This window comes from Saccharomyces kudriavzevii (genome assembly GCF_947243775.1).
Source record: "Saccharomyces kudriavzevii IFO 1802 strain IFO1802 genome assembly, chromosome: 15".
NCBI classification, from domain to species: domain Eukaryota; kingdom Fungi; phylum Ascomycota; class Saccharomycetes; order Saccharomycetales; family Saccharomycetaceae; genus Saccharomyces; species Saccharomyces kudriavzevii.
In genome coordinates, this window is record NC_079286.1 from 1,025,517 (window position 1) to 1,048,433 (window position 22,917).

The 22,917-nt window shown below is 40.5% G+C and overlaps 9 protein-coding genes across 9 annotated transcripts; 6 read left to right on the forward strand and 3 right to left on the reverse strand.

Moving 5' to 3' along the window:
* Positions 1–1,570: 1,570 nt before the first annotated feature.
* FRE3 (ferric-chelate reductase) lies at positions 1,571–3,694 on the forward strand (the record flags this gene model as incomplete). The annotated part of the gene is made up of 1 exon (XM_056231555.1): positions 1,571–3,694. The coding sequence occupies one exon, from the start codon at positions 1,571–1,573 to the stop codon at positions 3,692–3,694; it is 2,124 nt and encodes a 707-aa protein (XP_056085362.1).
* A 1,427-nt stretch (positions 3,695–5,121) lies between these two features.
* FIT2 (Fit2p) lies at positions 5,122–5,580 on the forward strand (the record flags this gene model as incomplete). Its single annotated transcript, XM_056231556.1, has 1 exon — positions 5,122–5,580. The coding sequence occupies one exon, from the start codon at positions 5,122–5,124 to the stop codon at positions 5,578–5,580; it is 459 nt and encodes a 152-aa protein (XP_056085363.1).
* A 424-nt stretch (positions 5,581–6,004) lies between these two features.
* Positions 6,005–6,697, reverse strand: FIT3 (Fit3p; the record flags this gene model as incomplete). Its single annotated transcript, XM_056231557.1, has 1 exon — positions 6,005–6,697. One exon carries the CDS (start codon positions 6,695–6,697, stop codon positions 6,005–6,007), a length of 693 nt encoding a protein of 230 aa, XP_056085364.1.
* Positions 6,698–7,201: 504 nt separating this feature from the next.
* Positions 7,202–9,286, forward strand: FRE5 (putative ferric-chelate reductase; the record flags this gene model as incomplete). Its single annotated transcript, XM_056231558.1, has 1 exon — positions 7,202–9,286. One exon carries the CDS (start codon positions 7,202–7,204, stop codon positions 9,284–9,286), a length of 2,085 nt encoding a protein of 694 aa, XP_056085365.1.
* A 1,342-nt stretch (positions 9,287–10,628) lies between these two features.
* Positions 10,629–11,480, forward strand: SKDI15G5190 (uncharacterized protein; the record flags this gene model as incomplete). The annotated part of the gene is made up of 1 exon (XM_056231560.1): positions 10,629–11,480. The coding sequence occupies one exon, from the start codon at positions 10,629–10,631 to the stop codon at positions 11,478–11,480; it is 852 nt and encodes a 283-aa protein (XP_056085366.1).
* Positions 11,481–12,313: 833 nt separating this feature from the next.
* Positions 12,314–14,011, forward strand: PHR1 (deoxyribodipyrimidine photo-lyase PHR1; the record flags this gene model as incomplete). The annotated part of the gene is made up of 1 exon (XM_056231561.1): positions 12,314–14,011. The coding sequence occupies one exon, from the start codon at positions 12,314–12,316 to the stop codon at positions 14,009–14,011; it is 1,698 nt and encodes a 565-aa protein (XP_056085367.1).
* Positions 14,012–14,826: 815 nt separating this feature from the next.
* On the reverse strand, positions 14,827–15,447 carry SKDI15G5210 (uncharacterized protein; the record flags this gene model as incomplete). The annotated part of the gene is made up of 1 exon (XM_056231562.1): positions 14,827–15,447. One exon carries the CDS (start codon positions 15,445–15,447, stop codon positions 14,827–14,829), a length of 621 nt encoding a protein of 206 aa, XP_056085368.1.
* Positions 15,448–17,604: 2,157 nt separating this feature from the next.
* On the reverse strand, positions 17,605–18,732 carry FDH1 (formate dehydrogenase (NAD+); the record flags this gene model as incomplete). The annotated part of the gene is made up of 1 exon (XM_056231563.1): positions 17,605–18,732. The coding sequence occupies one exon, from the start codon at positions 18,730–18,732 to the stop codon at positions 17,605–17,607; it is 1,128 nt and encodes a 375-aa protein (XP_056085369.1).
* Positions 18,733–19,906: 1,174 nt separating this feature from the next.
* Positions 19,907–21,775, forward strand: SKDI15G5230 (uncharacterized protein; the record flags this gene model as incomplete). Its single annotated transcript, XM_056231564.1, has 1 exon — positions 19,907–21,775. The coding sequence occupies one exon, from the start codon at positions 19,907–19,909 to the stop codon at positions 21,773–21,775; it is 1,869 nt and encodes a 622-aa protein (XP_056085370.1).
* Between the last annotated feature and the right edge of the window lie 1,142 nt (positions 21,776–22,917).

A 22,917-nucleotide genomic window follows, 5' to 3' on the forward strand; every position in this document is an offset into this window, starting at 1 on the left:
AAATAGCTGGTATCTTAGCAGCAGAGCAGGTATGATTTTTCAAAGAACATCATTCAGATTCTATCCCCCTGAAGTAGTTCAGAAAAATACTGTACTGCTCACTATCTATGAGTGAAATTAAGAACAAGTATTATTCGTAGGTTTAACTTCCACCAGCATTTGCGATCACACACACACACACACATTACGCTGTTTACTATGAATTATTTTGAATCAATAAGCAAGTACAGAAGAATTTGGGATCTCGCACAAACCAGCATAATTATTTCAATTTTTGTGGCTCTTACAGAATTAAGATTCGAAAAATTAGTTTGACATCTTTGTACATACTCTAAAGCGATGATTAGTGGGGAATATCAAAAGTATTTAATATGGCCTTCACTGGACGAGAAAGGGTTAGTGATCTAGTGCGGTGGTCACGTTCAGCGAAAAAAGATCAACCTACACCGCATGACTCGAAGTTTCCAGAGTACCCCTTTTGAACTTACTCTAACAGAAGTCGCTAAAATTCTGAGCATCGAGGCTAGATATAGAATTTGAGGAAAAGTCCTATTAAATTACAGCTGAATAAAAATTACTCGAAGGTGACCAATCAAAGTAACCCTCTGAACAGGTAGTGTATGAAGAATATATTGGCTCTGCTTAAAGAAAACAAACGCAGAATTGTTTGAGAGAATTTATCATGCAGTGATGGCACTGTTGCTTTTCTGGAGGTTAAAAAAAAGCTGAGAAAGATATTTGTGCGCACGTGTAAAGTGCTTCTTTCACGAATTTTTGTTCTGCTGTGATTTACTCATTTAAGAAGGCATTAGCATTCATTACATATCCATATGTGATTTCTCGCGTTCTTTTCTGTAATCTTTGCTTGAACTTTATTTTTAAAGTTTTTTTTTGCTATAATGTACAAGAATGCAATCACCGAAAGAAAAAGGGAAGAAAAGCAACGCGCTTCAATATTTTAGTAAGACGTCGCTAACTTAACGGACCTACCAAACTATCATCATCACAGTAAGTAGTAAAAAAGTGCCTAGAACATTCCGTTTTTCTGGACTAGAAACACACCTAGAAGATTTTATCGCTGTGCTGAAATGAAGGATTTCAAATAAATTTTAACTCTTCTGTAAAATGCACCCAAAACTGGTCTTGCCTTCATTTCGGGTGTATAATAAAAAACAACCGTGAGATACTGAATGATAAGTTCCTTGAAAGCGTCAAAACAGGCATGATTGTTAGAATAGGCGGCATTGACTACTTTCGAGGATCATCTTTGGCCGATATTTGACATTTGTCTGAAATATGGGTGTAACGTCATTCCAACAAAACTCATGAAACGCTTAACATATCTGCCTTTCAACAAAACTCGCTTCCTTAGTTTTGAACGCTTTTTTTAGCAGTCAGTAGCAGTCAGAAGCAGTCAAAAGCCGCCATTATTGAAGTGCATGTGCAGAGTTTGGCCAATTGTTTAGCATCAAAATAGGTACCGCTAACTATATAAAGTGTCAAGAGAAACCTAGTTCTTATTTGCTGCTCAAGGCTTCCTCATTCAGAGACTATAAGGCACAACTATACAATGCACTGGGCGTCCGTTTTTGGTGCTATTTGGTTATTTCAATTGTCAGGGGCAAGAGCCTCGCCTGCCAGGACGAAAATGTATGGCAAGGTACCACTAGTTTTGACAGATGCATGCATGGGAGTTTTCGGCGATGTTACGTGGGAGTATACCAGTGACGCTTTGTATGCCTCACCAGTATGTACTTACGAACCGGCCTTGCAATCAATGTTGTACTGTATTTTCGAATCAATGAAGGAAAAAGGCTATTCGAACAAGACGTTCGAAAAGACGTTTGCTGCTATCAAAGAGGATTGCTCATACTATACTGATGCACTTCAGAACATGACTAATACTGATTTTTACAGCGCACTACACAACGGAACCAAGCATATGATGCAGTATGTCGAGGGTAACGCCAATCTTACGTACCCAATTGAGATGGATGCCCAAACAAGAGAGAATTATTATTATTCTTACCATGGTTTCTATGCTAACTACGACATTGGCCACACATATGGTGGGATTATTTGTGCCTATTTTGTGGGCGTCATGATTCTTGCTGGCATTTTCCACTATATGAATTACACTCCATTTAAAACTGCCCTATTTAAACAAAGACTTGTGAGATATGCGAGGGGATACTTTACGCTACCCACCATCTGGGGGAAGCATGCGTCTCATTTCTCTTCTCTCAAAGTATTGACAGGCTATCTACCTACAAGATTTGAAGGTATCATTATTCTTGGATACCTTGTACTTCATACCGTGTTCCTGGCGTATGGGTATCAGTATGACCCATACAACCTAATTTTCTCCTCTCGTAGAGAACAAGTTGCTAGGTACGTGGCAGATAGAAGTGGTGTCCTGGCATTTGCTCACTTCCCCTTGATAGCTCTATTTGCCGGAAGAAACAATTTTCTCGAGTTAATTTCCGGCGTTAAATATACCTCTTTCATTATGTTTCATAAATGGCTAGGAAGAATGATGTTTCTGGATGCTACAATTCATGGTGCAGCCTATACCAGTTATGCAGTATTCTATAGAGACTGGCAGGCCAGCAAAGAAGAGACATATTGGCAATTTGGCGTTGCTGCACTTTGTTTAGTTGGTGTAATGGTTTTTTTTTCTCTAGCTGTGTTCAGAAAATGCTTTTATGAGGCTTTCTTGTTTCTTCACATTGTCTTCGGCGCATTATTCTTCTACGCATGCTGGGAACACGTTGTAGACTTAAGTGGTATTGAATGGGTATATGCTGCGATTGCTATTTGGGTCGTTGATAGGCTCGTTAGAGTTGTTAGAATATCATATTTTGGCTTCCCAAACGCCACGCTACAGCTTATCGGAGACGATATAATCCGAGTAACAGTTGAAAGACCGGCAAGCCTATGGAGAGCCAAACCCGGACAGTATGTTTTTGTGTCATTTATACATCCACTATATTTTTGGCAGTCACATCCATTTACCGTGTTGGATTCAATAACTAAGGATGGTGAACTAGTCATTATTTTGAAGGAAAAAAAGGGAGTGACAAGACTTGTTAAAAAATATGTGTGCCGGAATGGAGGCAAGGCATCCATGAGATTAGCCATAGAAGGTCCATATGGTTCTTCGTCTCCGCTTAACCACTTTGATAATATCTTGTTACTTACCGGGGGTACTGGTTTGCCTGGGCCCATTGCGCATGCCATTAAGCTGGGAAAATCTTCAGCAGCAGCAGGAAAACAATCTGTAAAGTTAGTAATTGCAGTAAGAGGGTTCGATGTACTTGAAGCTTACAAGCCAGAGCTGATGTGTCTAACGGACTTAAATATACAGTTTCACATTTACAACACAATGAAACTTCTATTAACAAGTTCAAACGACAGTTCAAATGGTTCTGAAAAGGATGATGAAAAGGGCGCTTTTGTTGAAACTAGTTTAGAAAAATCGAATCCATTCGAATTTGAAGGTGCGATTTCTCATCGTGGAAGACCAAATGTTGAAAAACTTTTGCAAGAGGCGGCTGAATCAAATGGCTCATTAGCCGTGGTTTGCTGTGGACCTCCTGTGTTTGTCGACAAAGTGAGGGACCAAACAGCAAAGATTGTTTTGGAAAAGTCTTCAAAGGCAATTGAGTATTTTGAAGAATATCAAAGTTGGTAGTCGATTCTTCTATTTATTTCATTATTTTACTTTGGCATGTATATAGTAATTTGATTGCTTTTTTCAGTACAAGCAAAAAGGATAAGACATGTTTAGCCGCGGACGACAAAGATTAGTTCATCTTCGGCAACTGCCTCCATTTCCTGCATTTGAGATTGAATATGTTCTACCTGCAGCAACAGCTCCAACCGAGCCTCTTCATTTTCAACATCTTTTCCAGACAAGTAACTTGTTCTGACCGTTCGCTCCAAACCTCTTGAAAGCAATATTTGTTGCGTACAGACCCTCTCATCATCTGCGAAGTCTTGCCGCGCAACGTTGAAGACAAATAACTACCTACTCGTCAGAGATATTGTAAGCAATTAGATTACATGGTGTTACTCAATCAAATAAGCACATCAGTAACCGCATGCAAGCTTAACAAATCATTTTATCAAAGTGAGAAAATTCATATGTACGTAGCACAGTTCGAGCCCAAAAACATAACAGAAAACTCAGAGGGAAAACAACTACAGACCTTGGAAATAAACGTCCATATGAGTTATCGGAGGGCTGCCAAAATTCTCTGAAATAAAACCGATCTTCGCGGCCTTTTGCCAAGAAATTATTTATAAGAGTTTCATAACTCGGTACTCAAGTACACTAAAGTACTTTTGAGTTATTTTCTCCTTCCAATAGACAACTTTGCCGATGCTAGAGCAATAATTTGCCGCCATTGTAAGGTTGGTCATTGGTTCAACGTTGGTGTTCCGAGTGGTGGGTGTAGTAATGCCCTCAATATAATCTTGAATAGGGAGTTTTGAAATATAGAAGCCACAGCAGACATTTTTATTCAGACATTTTCGTATACGTCGCGGATATTGCGGATACGCCTTTTCTGGCACCTCTAATCTTATTTCAAACTTTCCCTGTATATCAAGTGGAAAGAGTGTAATAAGTAAGCTCCCATTGTGGAATGTGTGGGTCCTACTGACGCCAAGCCCAGCCGTGGTCGGAATCTACGAACGGATGGTAACGGGGCTTCTGAAGCGGCGGAAGCGAAACGAACGAGCTGTGCAAAGAAGACACCCGAGATTTCTCATCCAGAGTGATCCTCGAGAGCTGGGTGCAGTTTACCAATTGGTTCTTAAACTAAACAAGTCAATATCTGCGTGCAGAACTCAAACAATGCACCCTAACGTTGAATATGCACCCCCCGACCCCGCAGCGGACCCTTTAGCAGGGAACAGTTTCGAAATTCACCCAATTGGATTAGTTGTAATCTCGAGTCCCGGATAGGACGTATACGAATTCAACTGGGTGCAATGTAGTTGACGACTTAAAATACTTGGCTATATATGTATAAAACAGGAATGTATGTGTAGTTCAGAACACTCTTGCGATCCTTGTTGAAAAAGCCATCGCAAAGATATCATAGAACAATAATAATGAAATTTTCAACTATTTTCGGAGCTGCCACAGTCGTGTCTGCCGTTTTGGCAGCCGACGTCTCAAGTGTGATGACCACTAAAACTATTACAGTTACGAACGGTAACAACGTTTATACTAAGGTTGTCACTGATACCGCTGACCCCATCATCACTTACAGTACTACTAGAACTGTCGTTGTCAGCAATAGTGCTGGTACTTACACAAAGGTTGTCACCGAAGGTCCAGATTCCACTTCTGAAAAGAGTACAACAAAAACTCTAACCTTGACAAATGGTTCAGGTTCATCAACCAACCTTTACACCAAGACTGTCACTCAACCCATTGAGTCATCCACTTCTACCTCTTCTTCCTCCTCTTCGTCGTCTTCTGCTTCTTCATCCGGTGCTGCTCCTGCTGCATTCCAAGGTGCAAGCATTGGCGCTTTGGCCCTTGGTTTACTTTCTTACCTGTTATAAATCTAATTCCATGGCCGCAAGAACCTATTAGTTATCGTGTATAGCATATTTATATCTTATCTATGAAAAACTAATATAATAATAATAATAGTCTTTCCACTTTCAAAAGATGGAAAAAAGATGGAAAAAAAAAATTTTCCTCGCAGTACGGTATATTCATTCAATACCTTCAAACATTTTTCGTTTTTAGTTAATTATTCTTGTTTATCATTTGTCATATTTCCTTGGGTATATATTAGTTTATTTAGAGACTTTTAACCGTTTCAAACAATTAAAGGAAGACCAACGAACTTGAAACAGTATATATAATACTTAATGAATGTGTTATAATTAAAATATTTTTATTCTAACAGCCATTTCGAAAAGAAATAGTCAAGCCGTGAGGAGCTCCATAAAAAATCGGGTATTCCGCATGATTATACACTCACAATAACATGACGGCAGCAAGAGCAGCACCCATCAAACCGGTACCAGCGGTGATGGCATCGGCAGCACCAGTGTAGCTAGAGATTTGAGCAGTGGTGGAGGATGTGGCACTAGTGGAAGTTTCAACAGTGGTGGTTTTAGCTGCTGAAGAGGAAGATGAAGCAGCTTCTGAGCTGGCGGAAGTGCTAGTACTTGGGGACCAAGTGTTGCTGCCTTCACCAGTCCAGACAAAAGTGGCATCTTGTGTGACAGTCTTGGTGTAGACGTGACCGTTCTTGGTGGCAGTAATGACGGTAGTGATACTAGAACCAGAACCTTCATCAGCGGAAGTCTCAGCGGTAGCGGAGGTTACAGCAGCAGAGGTTGTAGCAGCAGCGGCAGAGGTTGTAGCAGCAGCAGAAGTTTCAGCAGCAGCAGAGGTTTCAGCAGCAGCAGAGGTTTCAGCAGCAGCAGAGGTTTCAGCAGCAGCAGAGGTTTCAGCAGCAGCAGAGGTTTCAGCAGCAGCAGCAGAAGAGACTTCGGAAGTGGCACTTGCGTAAGAACCTTCACCACCCCAGACAAAAGTAGCATCTTGGGTGATGGTCTTGGTGTAGACGTGACCATCCTTGGTAGCAGTAATGGTAGTGGTGATACTCTCAGCAAGAGCAGTGGCGGCAACAGCGGATAGGACTAAAGCGGAAGAAAATTTCATTTTTAGGGATTGTTATTATTTGTTTTAAGCGAGTGGAGGGACTTGTTTGTACCAGCTCAACTGTTCCTGTAAGTCCCTAATAGTTCAAATAGTTCTTGGCTTAAATACTCCATAAAACGAACTTTCCCAAAAAAAAGTTAACGAGTCTCGAACCATAATTGAACCCCATTTTTTTGCACCCTTTCCTAGAATTGCGGAACTCGGCTCTTGAGCCCTGCCTGATATTCGTTTCCTTTGCATATACCAAAAATATAGGAACAGCGGGGTGCGGAACAAACTGGGTGCAAAAAAAAGTGTAGGACATAGATAGGACTAGAGGGCTGTGGCATCACTACATAGCAAATGCAAGTTACTGTTTTCTCGTTTACTTTTTTTAAGGTTTTCATTAAGTTACTGGCCATTAAAAAAGACTGCTAATTATTACTTGGCAAATATGTTACTTGGTAATTTCAATATGTCGCGTTACCGATTTGTCGCGATCTGTTAATTTCACCCAGGTCTCGAATGCTTTTCGCTACACTACTGTTGTTATTGGTGTATTTGGCACCAGGTTCTATAGCAAAACCGACATCAACTAAAAAAAGAACTCAATGGGACCAGATAGTAATTAACGCTTGTGCCAAGGAGTTGGAATCGTACAAATATGACACCGACGCTAGGGGTCGGCACGCTTCTATCTGCACGTATGAACCGGCACTAGGCTCTTGGCTACACTGCGCTAAGGATGTTCTCGACAGTAAAAAGAAAAATGCTGGGACATTCGAGAAAACATTTATAATGATAAATCAGTTTTGCCAGGATTTTCATAAAGACGGAGATGTCAGTAATGAGGAGTTTTATCGAATTTTCGCTAATGCGTCTCTTTTCATCCGGCCTATTAGCGAAGTGAAGGAAAGGATAAGATATCCCGTCATTCCCAACAAAACTTCCCTAGACAGGTGGGTGTGGGCATACTTTGGGCCGCTGGATAATTTAGACAAAGGAAACGTATATGGGGTCACAATTTGTCTATACTGGATAGGTGTTTTGTTTGTTGCAGCTGTGTACCACTTCTTGAACTTTTCTCGACTTAAACAAACAGTCTTCAAGAACAAGGTGTCGGCTTTCCTGAGAGGCCATTACATTCTTCCAGCACTTGTTCATAACCATGCTATGTCGGTGGGTAAGTGGTTTTTCATCGGGCTAGTTCCTACCAAACTCGAGACACTTGTCTTATTCGGCTATGTTTTGTTGCACGGAGTTCTGCTGAGTACTTACAATTTTGATCACCATGAGCTGCTCAGTGATCACAAGAGCCAAGTGCTTATCTTTCTTTCCGACCGAGCAGGGATTTTAGCCTTCGCTCACTTTCCATTGATAGTGCTTTTTGGTGGTAAAAACAGCATAATGACTTGGTTGACGGGTATACGATATACCGCATTCATAACCTATCACAAATGGTTGGGAAGATTCATGTTGATAGATTGTGCGATTCATGCAATAGGGTACACTTATCATGCCTACATAGAAAATTATTGGAAGTACGTGAAATACAGTGATCTATGGACATCGGGAAGACATGCCATGATTATTGTTGGAATACTTGTGTTTTTCTCATTCTTTTTCTTCAGACGCCACTATTACGAATTATTTGTCATTACGCATATTATCTTGGCGATAGGATTTTTCCATGCCGCCTGGAGACATTGCTATAAACTCGGATGGGGGGAGTGGATAATTGCGTGCGCTCTATTCTGGATTGGCGATCGTATTTTGCGGTTGATAAAAATTGCAATTTTTGGTATGCCATTGGCAAAGTTGAAGCTGTGCGGCGAGTCAATGATAGAGGTGAGAATTCCAAAAAGTTCCAAGTGGTGGAAAGCTGAGGCTGGCCAATATATTTACCTGTATTTTTTAAAACCAAAGATATTCTGGCAATCGCATCCGTTCACGGTCATGGATTCTTTGATTGAGGACGGAGAGTTGGTCGTTGTAATAACGGTCAAGAGTGGCTTAACTAAAAAATTGCAGGGGTACCTGATGCAGAATGAAGGGCAGATAGAAATGCGCGTACTGGCAGAAGGACCTTACGGAGAGAGCACTCGAACACAACTATTTGAAGGCCTACTATTTATCGCTGGTGGGGCCGGAATTCCGGGACCTCTTTCGATGGCGATAAAGGCCGGTCGTGAACCAAAAAGCGGCGAAGATCATCAGATAATGAAGTTCGTGTGGAGTATACGAGATGTCGAACTTTTGGAAGTGTATAAAAAGGAGATAATGATGTTAAAAGAGCTGAACGTAGAAGTGAAAATTTACTATACGGGAGGGCAAAAAAGTGAACTGGGTGAGGAGGAGGGTGCAGTCGCTAACATGAACATGGAGGGCAGGCTGCTGACGACACCAAAGTCACTGGAAATGGTTACCGATTTTGGACGTCCAAAAATTGAGGAAGTAATTGAAGACGGGCTAAGTGGCACAAAGTCATTGTTAGTTGTCTGTTGTGGATCAGAAGGTTTTGTGGACAAGACGAGAGAGCTAACTGCAAAAAAAGTTCTTGAAAATGGTGACAAGTGGATAGAATACGTAGAAGAGTTCCAAAATTGGTAGCTGTATGCGATGCCCTACAAATTCCAGCTTATTTTGAAAACAAGACTGGGAAAGGGTATAACGGTAAATTTTTTTCTCAGGGGGCAACTTGGCGAAGTAGACACTTCGTGCTTCTTCTCTTTTGCCCATCCATATATAGCTGCCCACGTTGCTAAGGCATGACGCAGCACGTTTTCCACTTTTTTGTAATATTTATAGGCATTTGCCATGTCTTTCAAAAGTGTACAGAATTTCTAAAGTAGTTTTAAACAACAAATTTCCACCAAAACATTGGAGGAAAAACGACAACACTTGTCTAAATCGCCGGAAGGTAATTTCCGATGAGATCCTCAAAAATAAGCAGGAGCACCGCATCCTTCTAGCATCCGGTAAAACATCAAATGCAGTCGTTGCAGCAAAATTTACAGAACATCAAATCGGATCCCATGCCCACTTTTATTCTTACCATGATGCATATGCAGCAGTCTTAGAAGCTAGTAAAAAAAATCATCATCACGTCCCTGACTACATCAGATGGCAATGGTACACAATTGACTCTTGCGTCCTACTGTGAACAAAAAATTTGCACAACTTGGGAATCCCAGTTGGAAAAGAGCATCCTGCCTCGACACGAACCTTTTCCTAGAAAATTTAGTTCTATCAATCTTGCATATCTGAGAATCAATCGTGCTGCAAAACAGAATTGAGGCTTGTCCTTCACCTACTTTGAAGGAGCACTCGACTGTAAAAGGGGCACAAAATTGAGACTTTTCATCAAAGATGTGATACTATATTCCTGAGGAAGCGTCTCTTTTTCAGATAACAAAAGAGGGTAATGAAAAAGCTTGTTTGTTCCGCTACTGTCATCCAATGCCCAAGCAATGAAGAATCATTGAGGCGACATATGCAGACGACCCCACGAGAAATATTCAAATGGGAAAGAAGATGTTTAATTGGACGAAGTGTGCTTAGTTTGTAATGAAACGACGTTTATGCTGAACCAGAATTATTCGCTGTGGTTTTGAAGTTTCGGTAGCAATAGTATCTCTGGATACTGAGAAAGGGAGCTGCAGCACTCGCTCGTGACCAAAGTCAATCCTGTCCAAATTTCATCATAATGGAAAATATAAAATACAATCAAGGCGTATGAGAATCGAGGCTTCTAGGAGGAGCCCCTTCATTGGTAACAAAGGGCTCTTTATATTCATGCATAAGCCCCTCCGAGGCTTCTTTTTTTGGAAGAAGCGGAAGACAGCTGCAGCCTTTTTCCCTGGAGAAGATATCGAAAAAAAATTATATAAGGCAGGCATCAATAGAAGATAGATCTGGTAATCCAAAGGAGAGGTAAGAGGCCAGAGATCAGATGTCTCGTTCAGCTCGTCAGAAATTAGATGATGATAACTCTCATAGGATTGAAAAGACACAAAGGAGAATATTGCCTGAATGTCTTCAGTTTAATAGAGAAAGAAGTATGCCAATTGCCAGTATATTTGGGACAAGAGGATTTTTCGTGTTTTCAAGTGAGCAATCTTATGACAAATTCAAAGAGACAAACTTCAAGTTCAACGTTCTTGATGCGGATGGTGTAGGTGTGCCTCTTTTTCACATTGTCCGAAATTATAATGTTTTAGGTCACTTCACCGGAAGCTCACCGGACTTCCAAATTTACAAGTACGTTTTACAAAAATTACAAGATCCGCCTTTATACTCTGAATGTCAGGTTATTAGCAAGGATAAGTTATTTCGTTTATGCAAAATACCGTACTGTGAAATCTACAGCCATTTAAGTTTCTTTGAGACTAAGTACGATTTTTTCTATCCCTCCCGAACGCAGCCGTTCAAAAGGTATCAAGTGGTTAAACAGAACAATTTCCGAGACCTGGACGCTTATCTGAATGGCATGCATTTCCATTGGCATGTGAAATTTTATAGCGATCACTATCGTTTGACGTACTTACACGAAGAAGGCCACGGATCATCAAGTGAAAAACAAATTGACCGGCCAGATTTTGTAATTGGACATTACACAAAAAAATTTTCCAATATCCTCCCCAGATCCATTTCAAAATGCTCCAGCGTGATCATTGGAGAGCAATCACCACCCGACTATCTCGGCATCACCTCTGTTCCAGAACTGACTGAGGCATTTGCCTGCCAAGGAGCATTAATTCACTATCTAGAGCATATTGAAGACAAAAGAAAAAGGCGTAGGTGAAACTGATTTATTTTTTAGTCCAGATAAAGTTTTTATTGCTTGTCTTATTTGTAGGAGCGGCTTCGCCATATAGAACTCAGACTGTGATTTCTACCGCCGATTCATGGCAACTAATCTGAGTCAAAGTAAACTAAACACAAGCAGTTGTATGAGGTCAATTCAGCGTTCAACTGAGCAATATATGGTGATTTTGTACAAATGGGATATATATCTGCTAAGACCAGCATATGTCACATATCCTATAATTTTTCCATATATTTCAATTCTTCTCTGAAACTAGTTTAATGAATTGCCGTATTTACCGGCCATGTTCACTTTTCTGATTATGCATAGGATGCAGCTATGGGCTCAAACTATCTAAATAAAAATAATTCCATGAAGGCATCAATCCAAAATGTTCATCATACATATAAAGTAGCTTTTTCAAAATCGTTCGACAGATTTTTCGTAAGGTGGGAGCATTAATAATTCTGAGTAGTTTAGTTTGTTGAGGTGTGAAAGCTTATATGGGGAAAAATGCCAATTGTAGCACAGGTCCTAGAATGGTTCACACTTTACTATTCTTCATCCCGGTAGGGGATGTCAAGGCAGTGATTGACACATATAGTTTCATAGTGGTAGTCTGTAATAGTCATACTGTGTGGTTTTGGTTCTATTAATGTGCAAACTTCGAGGGTTTCTTACCGATTTTTTCCTCGTTACTAGCGCCACTTTTTCACCATCTACGGGCAGTGCCGAGCATGCCTTAAGGGAGAAAACATTTATTTTGACATTTATTTCTCCCAATAGCTCCTCTTAAACAACACAACTAGGCTACACACACGCAAACGAATATGAAGAGAACTATCGTATCCTCCCCGAAAGCAAAAGTTTACAAACGGTCTAAATTGGATGTAGAACATGATTTTGAGCAATATCACTCGGTGAACAAGATATACTATCCGCATCCGATCACTAGGAAGGGTGCAAATCAATTTAACAATAAATCCAGAGCTAAACCCATGGAAATGCTGGAAGGACTGCAGAAGAAACACAATATGTCATTTGAAGGTGTCAACACTGTTATGCATTGGTTTAGGAACGATTTACGTTTACACGACAATGTAGGACTGTACAACAGTGTTGAACTATTCCAGCAATTGAAACAAAAAAATGAAAGCGCCAAATTATGCGCCGTCTATATTATCAATGAAGATGATTGGAAAGCTCATATGGATAGTGGGTGGAAACTAAAGTTTATTGTAGAGGCATTGAAGAGTTTGCAGAAATCCCTAGCCGAATTACATATCCCTCTTTTTGTGTGGGAGTTTCATCCACCCAAAGGGACTTTATCCGACTCGAAAAAGTTTGTTGAATATTTCAAAGAAAAATGTATGCAGTTAAGTTCAGGAAAAGGTGTGATAATCACTGCTAATACCGAATATCAAACTGATGAACTGTACCGTGATATTAGGTTATCTGAGAATGAAGACCAAAGACTGCAATTGAATTTCTACCATGACTCTTGCATCGTTGCTCCTGGCTTACTCACCACAGGCAAAGGCACTAACTATGCCGTATTTACGCCATGGTATAAAAAATGGGTGTTATATGTAAACAAGCACAAAAATAGTAGCTCTGAAATCTGTCGTATCCATCAAATCGAATCATTGAAATACAATGAAACGTTTAAGCTAGAACCATTCCAGTATTCGTTACCGGAAGAATTTGTTCAGTATATACCTAAGTCAAGATGGTGCCTACCAGATGCTTCCGAGGAGGCGGCTTCGTCTAGGTTAAGTGACTTCCTTAGAACGAAAGGCTCCAAATATAATAATGAAAAGGACATGCTTTCTTTGAGTGGAACTTCCGGGCTTAGTGTATACATAACCACTGGTATGATCAGTACGAGATTTATAGTCAACCAATCTTTCCAAGCATGCAATGGTCAAATTATGTCAAAGGGACTCAAGGATAATTCCTCTATCCAGAATTTCATCAAAGAAGTTGCGTGGAGAGATTTTTACAGGCATTGTATGTGCAATTGGCCGTACACATCTATGGGAATGCCTTATAGATTAGATACTGTGGACATAAAGTGGGAGAATGATCCTGTAACGTTTGAAAGATGGTGTATTGGCAATACGGGTATTCCTATAGTGGATGCCATAATGAGAAAATTATTATACACGGGTTACATCAACAACAGATCTAGAATGATCACAGCCTCTTTTCTTTCCAAAAATTTACTAATAGATTGGAGATGGGGCGAACGCTGGTTCATGAAGCATCTGATAGATGGCGATTCGTCGTCAAATACCGGTGGCTGGGGATTTTGTTCCAGTACGGGAATTGATGCTCAACCATACTTCAGAGTTTTCAATATGGATATACAAACAAAGAAATATGACCCAGAGATGGTTTTTGTCAAGAAGTGGGTACCCGAACTGTGCTCTTCTGAAAGTGAACACCCAACAAATTATCCAGATCCCTTAGTTGATTTAAAGCGCAGTAGGGAGCGCGCTTTAGAGGTTTATAAAAGTGCAATGTGAGAGCGAGAGTGTAACTTTCTCAGATATAGTCGGTGCCTACGATAAGCTTGATCTTCTTAAATACTTGAACAATTTTACACAAGTGATTTGTTATAGGTATTGATATTTAAAAATATGCGAGACTTTAAAGATTTTTTTATTAGACAACATCCGTGTACTTCGCATATTGAACATACACTTAGAACGTTGATCAAGCCCACCATCATCATGAAAACATAACCCACTTTAATTGTCGCGTTGGGAATCGTCATTTCATTCGGAGCTGGTACATAGCCCTTTTGCTGAGGACCCTTTATAGTTTTAGTCAAGATCGGCCATACTCTATTTACTGCGATGATCTATTTGTTGGATAAGTTATATTTTAAGTGCTCAGGACAACATCTTGTTTATATTCACCGCTAGATTATGTGCGGCATGGTATTTAGGTAAGACTTGAGTATATTGAGAATATATAGGTGGTGTGGGGAGAAAGAAGGTAGGGGATTCGAATATCAGACAGGAACCAATGGTTTTTACCTGGCTTTCTAGAAAGTTGTATGCAAGTGATTGTCAGTTCAATGAAAAAAAGAAAAAGAGAGCTTAATCAAATTATCCATAACAACAGCTCGGTTATGGAGATTAGGTTTTAGCAGAATATAATAAAACTTTAACAATTGGTACTTTGAGTTAAGTGCTGAATGCAAGGTAAAATGAGTATGTAGCTCCATTACCGCGAAATAACAAAAAAAGGACTGGGTATAATACATTCAAAGAAAAGATCTATAAGAAATGTTATTTAAAAATTCTATAAATTACTATCAGGAAGCGGGAAAGGATCAGTCAAAGCCAGCTTCTGGTGGACAAACGGCCTTAAATTGAATGGCAGAACAATAGTTTGGCAATGTATCATCCTTACCGAAAATGTTGACAGTTGGAGTGCTTAAGATAACAGAAGCAAAACTTGGGTAACATGACGCAACTTGAACACCATAATCAGTAGCGTTTAGGAATTGGTTAACTAAACCGGTTATGGAAGAAGAGTTGACAGCAGTATTAGCCCAAGAGTTGTATTCGATTTCACCACTAACAGTGTTAGCAAAAGGAACCATAGCATCACCGATGGATTGGGGATTACACGTCTTTATGTTGGTGGTTAAAATGAGTGGAGAGAAGTTCTTGGTCTCATTACTACCAATAGTGGTCAATTTTGGAAGGAATCTTGTCTCCTGGCCCAAATATCTTGCCCAAGCATCGCCAGCACTTTCGGTTAAAGCGTCAGCACCAACAAACGTAGATTGACCCAAAAATGTTCCGTTTTGTCCGACGACTTCAATAACATAAGTACCACAGTGTGGTCCATGTAAGCCAGCGCAAGTGACGTTGGTCAAATCAAATCTGGCGGCAATTGCAACAGAAACTAGAACGCTAAAGAAGGTAACAATATTTAGAAAACTCATGATGTATTTGTTATTCTTGGTGATGAGTTGAGAGCAAACTTATCCAGAAGCACTGATTCTTCTTTTTAGAATGGAATTTGCGACACTTATATACGAAAATAATATTCTTTCATCTTGTACTTCCTGATGAGCATATTCACCTTTTTCTAGCATTGAGTATAGGAATCTGGAATATATTTTCAGATTCGCAACCTCAGCGGTTATTAGCAAAGATAGTGTTGACCCGCAGGGTATAGGTCTCCAAAAAGCGATACTGCTTACCTTTTTCGTAAAACTTCGAGGACCCGGTGTGCATGAAATTACAACCTTCCGTTCCAGAAATAGAAGTAACAGTAACTCAAGCACCTATTTAGGAAAATCAACCATGAAAATTCCATGAAAAAACTTTTCAGGTTACACTGAAATGAATTAAGCTACAGCATGTGACGGCTCTTACAGTATCATGCAGCACCTTTTTGACTGATCAAAAGCTGGCATACCCTAAGGATCTTTAAAAACTATTGTACGGCCCATTAGTTAATATGTTTTTTTAAGTTCAAAACGTTGACACACAGCCCGTGAGCACTTATTTTTGTCAAGCTGTGGACTACTTGTTGAAATAAATCTAAAAAAAATGTATGTTTCTTACGATAGCAGAATTAATTTTGAACAGCGTAATGCGAATGCAACAAGATGCGTATATAATCGTTGCGTCACAGGAGGCACCTCTTTCAACATGTAAGGTGGTTTGGGTGCACTGGCTGAAATACTCTTTCTGCTGTGCATAAAGCTAGCTTCAATTGAGCGGTCAACTGGACTAGGGCGGCGAGAATCAGCAACAACAATATCCAGTGTTTATAATAGCGTCACTATTAGGTAGATACACTATTTGAAACTTTAGACGATCTTTTAGACTCCAAAGGGAAGAATCACTTGCCTGTGCACTCATATTATATGTCCAATTACTGTATATCATATTAATTTTTCTATCACAGTACGGAGATATTGTAAAATTATTCCATATGATACAAGAGTGTATAAAATATGTCGTAAATAATAAGGATTATTTTACAAGCACATGCTATAATCGCTATTATTTATACTCTCTTGCAGGATGAAAGAACAGGGTTTCTCCGTTTATGAAAGCCTCATTGAAGAACATAAAATGAGAGAGATAATAATCAAAACAAGAAAGATGATAGATTAAGTCGGTCTCCAGAGTCCCTTTTTTTCGTGATTATTTCGGAGGACTAGTGATGCTACTTGCAATTTCGGTGGATGATAGTGTTTCGTATTGTGAAGATTCTGAATAGGAGGTCCAACTTACGATATATAAGTTTCCTGCTCCAATGACCACCAGGCGTATACACCCATGTACTGGGTACCCGAGAGCTGGAGTAGCACTTGGGAGAGTATCAGAATAATTTCAATATCTCTTCCCCTATTATTGAAAATTGCCTGAGCTATAGAAACTTCGTGGTCTTCTAAATCATGGACAACACATGCATCGACGAGAAAAGCACGTCTCAAAACGAATCCTTCATCTGTTTTTATAATACTTAGAAGGCAACGATCCTTAGCAGTAGTCACAAAATTAGAAATGTCTGCCGATATGTTGAATACTCCACAACCAACTGGTAACAGAGTGACAATTACCTTGAACAGTCAAATATATAGCCTTCATGATTGAAGCTGTATTTTCCATCAAATTTTTTATCAATCGCATCCACGATTTTTCAGCAGGTGACTGGGAAGAGGTGAGACCAGAATCAAAAAATAATAGGAATTGGACTTCTGGGATAGTTTTCTTACCAGAGTTGCCACCCAAAATGGCAGCATTTTTCCTGCATGGTGAGCAACAAGGTGGTACGTTAAGACCTAGGTAGGTACGTCATGTGCTTCTTTCCTACAGCGAAAAGTTCCGAAGTTTTATTGCCAAAAATTCGATCGATAATAAACAAACATAACGGAAGAAGGAAATAGAGTTGAGTTGATAACTACAACGCATCTATGAACGAATACTAAAGAAAATATATATTTTTCTGAAAACCCCAGAAAAAACCTAACGTTCTTTTTCATTTTCCCCTTTAAATAGCAAACTTTGGATTGAGCTACATATATTTTATGGAGAACTATCGATAAAGACACAAAAAAAGTACTCCTTCAAAATTAATAGCTTTATTTCTGTCCATAGGCTCTTGTGGCGTAGGTACCGTTCTGAACAATTACGTCCTGTGGACGGTAGTCAAATTTTTTGGAGAAGTAACTGTTCAAGATGTTCTTTACACCCTGAGCGTATCTCTTTTGAGCGTCCAAGGACGTACCACTAATGTGAACCGTCATTGCATTTCCTACGTGGTCCTTGTTGTCCATGGTTCTCCAGGGATGATCCTTAGGCGCTGGTTGTTTGTCCCAGACATCACCACCGTAGCCCGCCAATTTGCCAGACTTTACGGCCTCAGCAACATCTTCGGCGATGCAAATGGCACCTCTGGCGGTGTTCACCAGATATGCACCGTCCTTCATGTGGGAAATGAGCTCTTTGTTGAACAAACCCCTGGAATCCCCATGCAATGGGCAGTTGATGGTGACAACGTCCGACTGGGCAACCATATCCTCTAATTTTTCCACTCTTTGGACAATGTCGCCTCTACCGTTGAAAAGCCTACCAGCCTCGTTCAATCGGTTGATCGCTTCGGCAGGTAGTTCTTGATAGTCATAATAAAGCAGCTTCTTAGGATTGAATGCGACCAATCTTTCGAGAACCCTGTATCCAATTCTACCGGCACCCACAGTTGAGATAACTTTGTCTTCTAGGTCATATTCGTTCTTGGCTACGCCGGCGATGTCCCACTCGCCATTAATTGCCTGATGGTGGCCTCCATTGTAGTTTCTTATCAAAACCAAGATCGTGGTCATAACGTGCTCTGCGACAGAGACAACATTGGAGCCAGTGACTTCGGTCACCGTGATTTTTCTTTCATTGGCGGCTTCTAAATCGACATGATCGGATCCGACACCAGCGGTGATACAAAGCTTCAAGTTAGGTGCTTCGGCAATCCTGGTTCTCGAGATGTAGGCCGGGAAGAAGGGCGTAGTAATGACGATTTCGGCATCTTTCAGTTCTCTGTCCACCGTTGAGTGTGGCTCAGGATCCTTGTCAGTGGTAGTGATTAATTCATATCCCTGCTCTTCAATGAAATTTCTGATGCCAAGCTCGTTTTCAATACACCCCAATAGTTTTTCTTGCTCTTCAGCATGCTTACCGCCTTCGTAAAGGACTAGCAAAATCTTTCCCTTTGTCATTATGAATCAGCGAATTTTCAGTTCAAGTGTGCAGAGGTTATATGACTACTGCTGTTCTGAATGGATAAAATAAGATGAGAAATACAAGATAAAGATGTACATGTATAAGACATAAATCTACACCATTAAAGACCTGTTAAAAGTGCCAAGCTGGTGTCTTTTTATATGCAAAATTATTGATTGACGATGCAGAATAGCTTCCCCAACTTTGGTTAACAAATGAAATCCCAAGAAAGGTATTATAGCGTCAGATACTCTATTACTGGCATTACTTTTTGGTTCGGAGTCCGTCCGTCGGTAGTTTCCTAGTGAGGATATCGCCGGTCGCCCCAAAAAAAGGGACAAATAGTCACTTACGCAAAGCTCTTTCTTTAAAAAACAATCCAACATAAAAAAAGAAACTGGGGTTGAAACTTAGCGGGTCTACTCCTGAACGTCGACAAGAATGGATAATTGTCGGCTTGTGGTTTTCTTGCGAAAGATGGTGAAAGGAGGTGCAAGAGTGTGCCGCTTCTGGAATAAACGGACAATATGGATATATCTCAACCCGCTACCGAGGTTATGTAAAACTCTTGTTTTATACAGCTGAGGACCTGTCTAAATCGCTGCGCTTTTTGTTTCTGCTTTTCTGTTGAAGAGGTTTTGATATTTCCCATAGATGTTGCTATTTTTTGGCAACTACTTTGACTTTTCTATAAGCAGCGCATAATGTTAAGGCTTAGCCGATGTAACCTTCATGAGATGATTGTCACTAAAAAAGGCAATGAAAAGTCAGAATTGGAACTCACATTACCTCTTCCATCAGCAGCACTAGGCAGTGTTACGAGGTGGATGCTAGTCTGTACGAAAGATGGCGCAAACGTTTGTTGAGAGTTTATTCTTTTAGAAGCCACCGCGCAGCAATGCTAATGGCTAATCGCACTAGTGATAACCACTTTCTGGCACCATGTTAACATGTAGCCGCTTCAGACAAAAATGAGATATTGTAAGCAGCCAGCCGCAGTGAATTGCGCGAAAATGACTGGGGTGCAACTTTGCCAAGAAAAAAACAAAAGACCAAAAAAAAGAAACGTGCCCCTTTAGTATTAAACATACGAGATATTGGGAAAATGAAACAAAGAAGCCTGCAGCTTCAACCCTCGAAGAATTCAACCGCCGCTCTCTTGAATAAGTAATGAATTTTCATCGCCGGAGTGTATCCGTCACCATAGGTGTACTGCTGATTGTGGTGCTTTGCTTTTGCTGGAAAATATTTGGATCTTACGGTGCAATATCAACGGAACTACCACGTAATGTGTCTGCCATCAAAGCTGCAGGCGCAGGTGCGCCTGTTATACGATGGGACAACTACGAAGAGTTTGTTAGAGACATTGATTTCGAGAACAGCACAGCCGTCTTCAATTCCATCCGTGCTGCCTTGAGACAATCTCCATCTGATATCCATCCAGTCGGCGTGTCTTATTTCCCCGCTGTGATTCCCAAGGGCACTCTAATGTACCATGCCGGATCAAAGGTACCAACTACTTTTGAGTGGTTAGCCATGGACCACGAGTTCAGTTACTCTTTTGGCTTGAGATCCCCATCCTATGGAAGAAAGTCTTTGGAAAGAAGGCGCGGAAGACCCGGTAATGGTACACATGGTGATCGTCCAAAAGGAACACCGCCAAACGAACACGACCGGAGTTCACAAATTATGCTCACTTATAGAGCGGTACGGGACCTAAACAAATTTCTCTACCTTGACGGTGCTTCTGCTGCGAAGACAGACTCGGGAGAAATGGACACGCAGCTAATGCTGTCCAATGTTATTAAGAAAAAATTGAATCTTCCGGATGATGATGAAAACGGGCGTATGGCAGAGCGACTCTATGCCTCCAGGATATGTAAGTGGGGGAAACCACTTGGGCTCGATGGCATTATCAGGGTAGAGGTTGGCTTTGAGGTTATTTTGTGTGATTTTGCGGCTGATAATGTCGAGCTCGTGTCCAATATAGAAATGGTCTATCCGAATCAGTACCTAGGCTTGCCGTCGCCTACAGTAATTTCAAAGGAAGAGGGCTGGCCACTAGATGAAGACGGAAAGTTGCTTGAAGATCACTTAACAGATGACCAAAAAGCGATTCTTGAAAGGGAAGATGGATGGGAGCAAGTTTTGTCTGGCTTCAACGCTGCCAAGAGCTTTAATTGGTTGAGGGCGGGTGCGGCACATGATCATGGGGAGCATCGAATCCATCTTGATTACAGGCACTTTGTGAGTGGAATAAACAGGACTTATATTACTCCTGATCCTAATAACCGAAGATTACTCAGTGATGGAATGACATGGGAAAAGCAATTGGAGATGGTTAATGATCTAGAGAAAGTATTGGAAGTGGGGTTTGATGCCACCCAAAGCATGGATTGGCAGCTAGCGTTGGACGAACTTGTTACTAAGTTTGCGCCATTGCTGAAATCTATTAGTAATATTCTAAACACCGATGGTGATATTAACGAGTCAGTCGCAATCAATACAACAGCACTCACTTTGAACTTTTGTCTAAGATTCGAGGCCACAACGAATACCAGCGATCAATTCGGTACTGGAAAGAACTTTGCCCTCTACCAATATGTGAGTCCATATCAGGATTTGAAGACCGACGCAGATTTTCTGATTTGGTCATCCACCGTCAAAGTTGTTAGAGAAATCGTTGATGTCATTTATCAAGTTAATGAGTTACTGGTCCCCGAAGTTCATTCAATTTTGAGGGATAACAAAACATCCAGTGACCTAGCAGAACACGTTGGAACTGCTCGCTCCGCTGTTGATGACTTGATCGAGTCTCTGGGGTGGATTGAGTTGAACTACCGCTGTGAGAGACAGTGTAATTGGGATGAAGTCTGCTATACTCCTTCGTGGGGTCCATCCCCAATGGGCATGACAGACCCTGGGTCACATGACGGGGGATTTGGGACGCACTTTGACGAATCTCGCCAGAGGCTGGTTATTGACAGCGACCTGCAATGCATTAGCGTAAACAATTTGCTAGCAAATCACAAATTTTAGAGCTACTCCATGACAAGAGGCATCAGGGTGACTCAAGCGAGTGCGATCTTTGGCTGATTTAGCGAGCGTTTTGATATTTGAAGTTCAGATTGAAAGAAAAACAGGCATTAGCGTCTGCCTCGAGAGAGTAATTTCAAAGGGCGCAGTTAAAAGCAATTGAATGGGAGAAAAATAAACGACTTGAGAACTTTTGGAAGACAATAATATTATTTTCAGCGATATCTGTCGCGATTAATAAGATATGTACATCTTGTTGCATATGTCATTGTCTTCTTTTGAAGTCATTAGAAGTTCACGGTATATCTAGTCATCGTAGCTGGACCGCAATATGAAGCATTTCAAGGATTCACGCGCTGCTATAGTTATTTCAACAAAAAAATTTATCATATATAGAGTGTGGGTATAGTAATCTGGTGTCTTTAGGGTGCCCACTCAGAATTTTTCTTTGATTCAAATTTTTGCTGAGATAAGGGCAATTTCATGTGATCCAGAAGAAGAAACTATATACAGTGAAGACAATAAGTAATGGATCCGAGATTTTGGGACACAGGATTACTACAAGTTCCCGATTCAACACGAAAGATGTGAAGACGGCACCCGTAAGAAGTTTTCAGGGAGTTTTAGGCTCATGCTAGGTCGCTTGTTCTGTGCGTGGGGTATTGGGTGAGGGACTCGATGCCGGTGTTGGTGCTAACATTGAGTTTAAAAGTAAAGACAGAAACGGTTCAGATATGGCTGTCATTGGTTTTTATCCAATTTTACTGGGATCAAGTAGCTATATGAAGAGTAAGAATATTGAATAAGATACAAAAGATCCAGGAAAATGGTTTATGAAAAAAAAATCAACGAGAAGCAATGTGCCAATAATGTCTCAGAAAGATATATCCTTATCCGGGAGTTTGTATGTAATATCAAGAATGTACTGGAACAACTGTCAACTATCGTCCATTGAATACTGGTGTAGCAGATGAAAATTATTGTATAAGAATGGATTACGTCTCTTGAGGAAATGCAGTGCTATGTACGTTGGTGATATGGAGGAGTACGGTTAATGAAGGGCAGTAGTTGGATCCTATAAGAGTAATAATGATTAGTAAAGGTTAGTGATGATTAGTGATGATAAGTGAGTATTTCATGAAAAG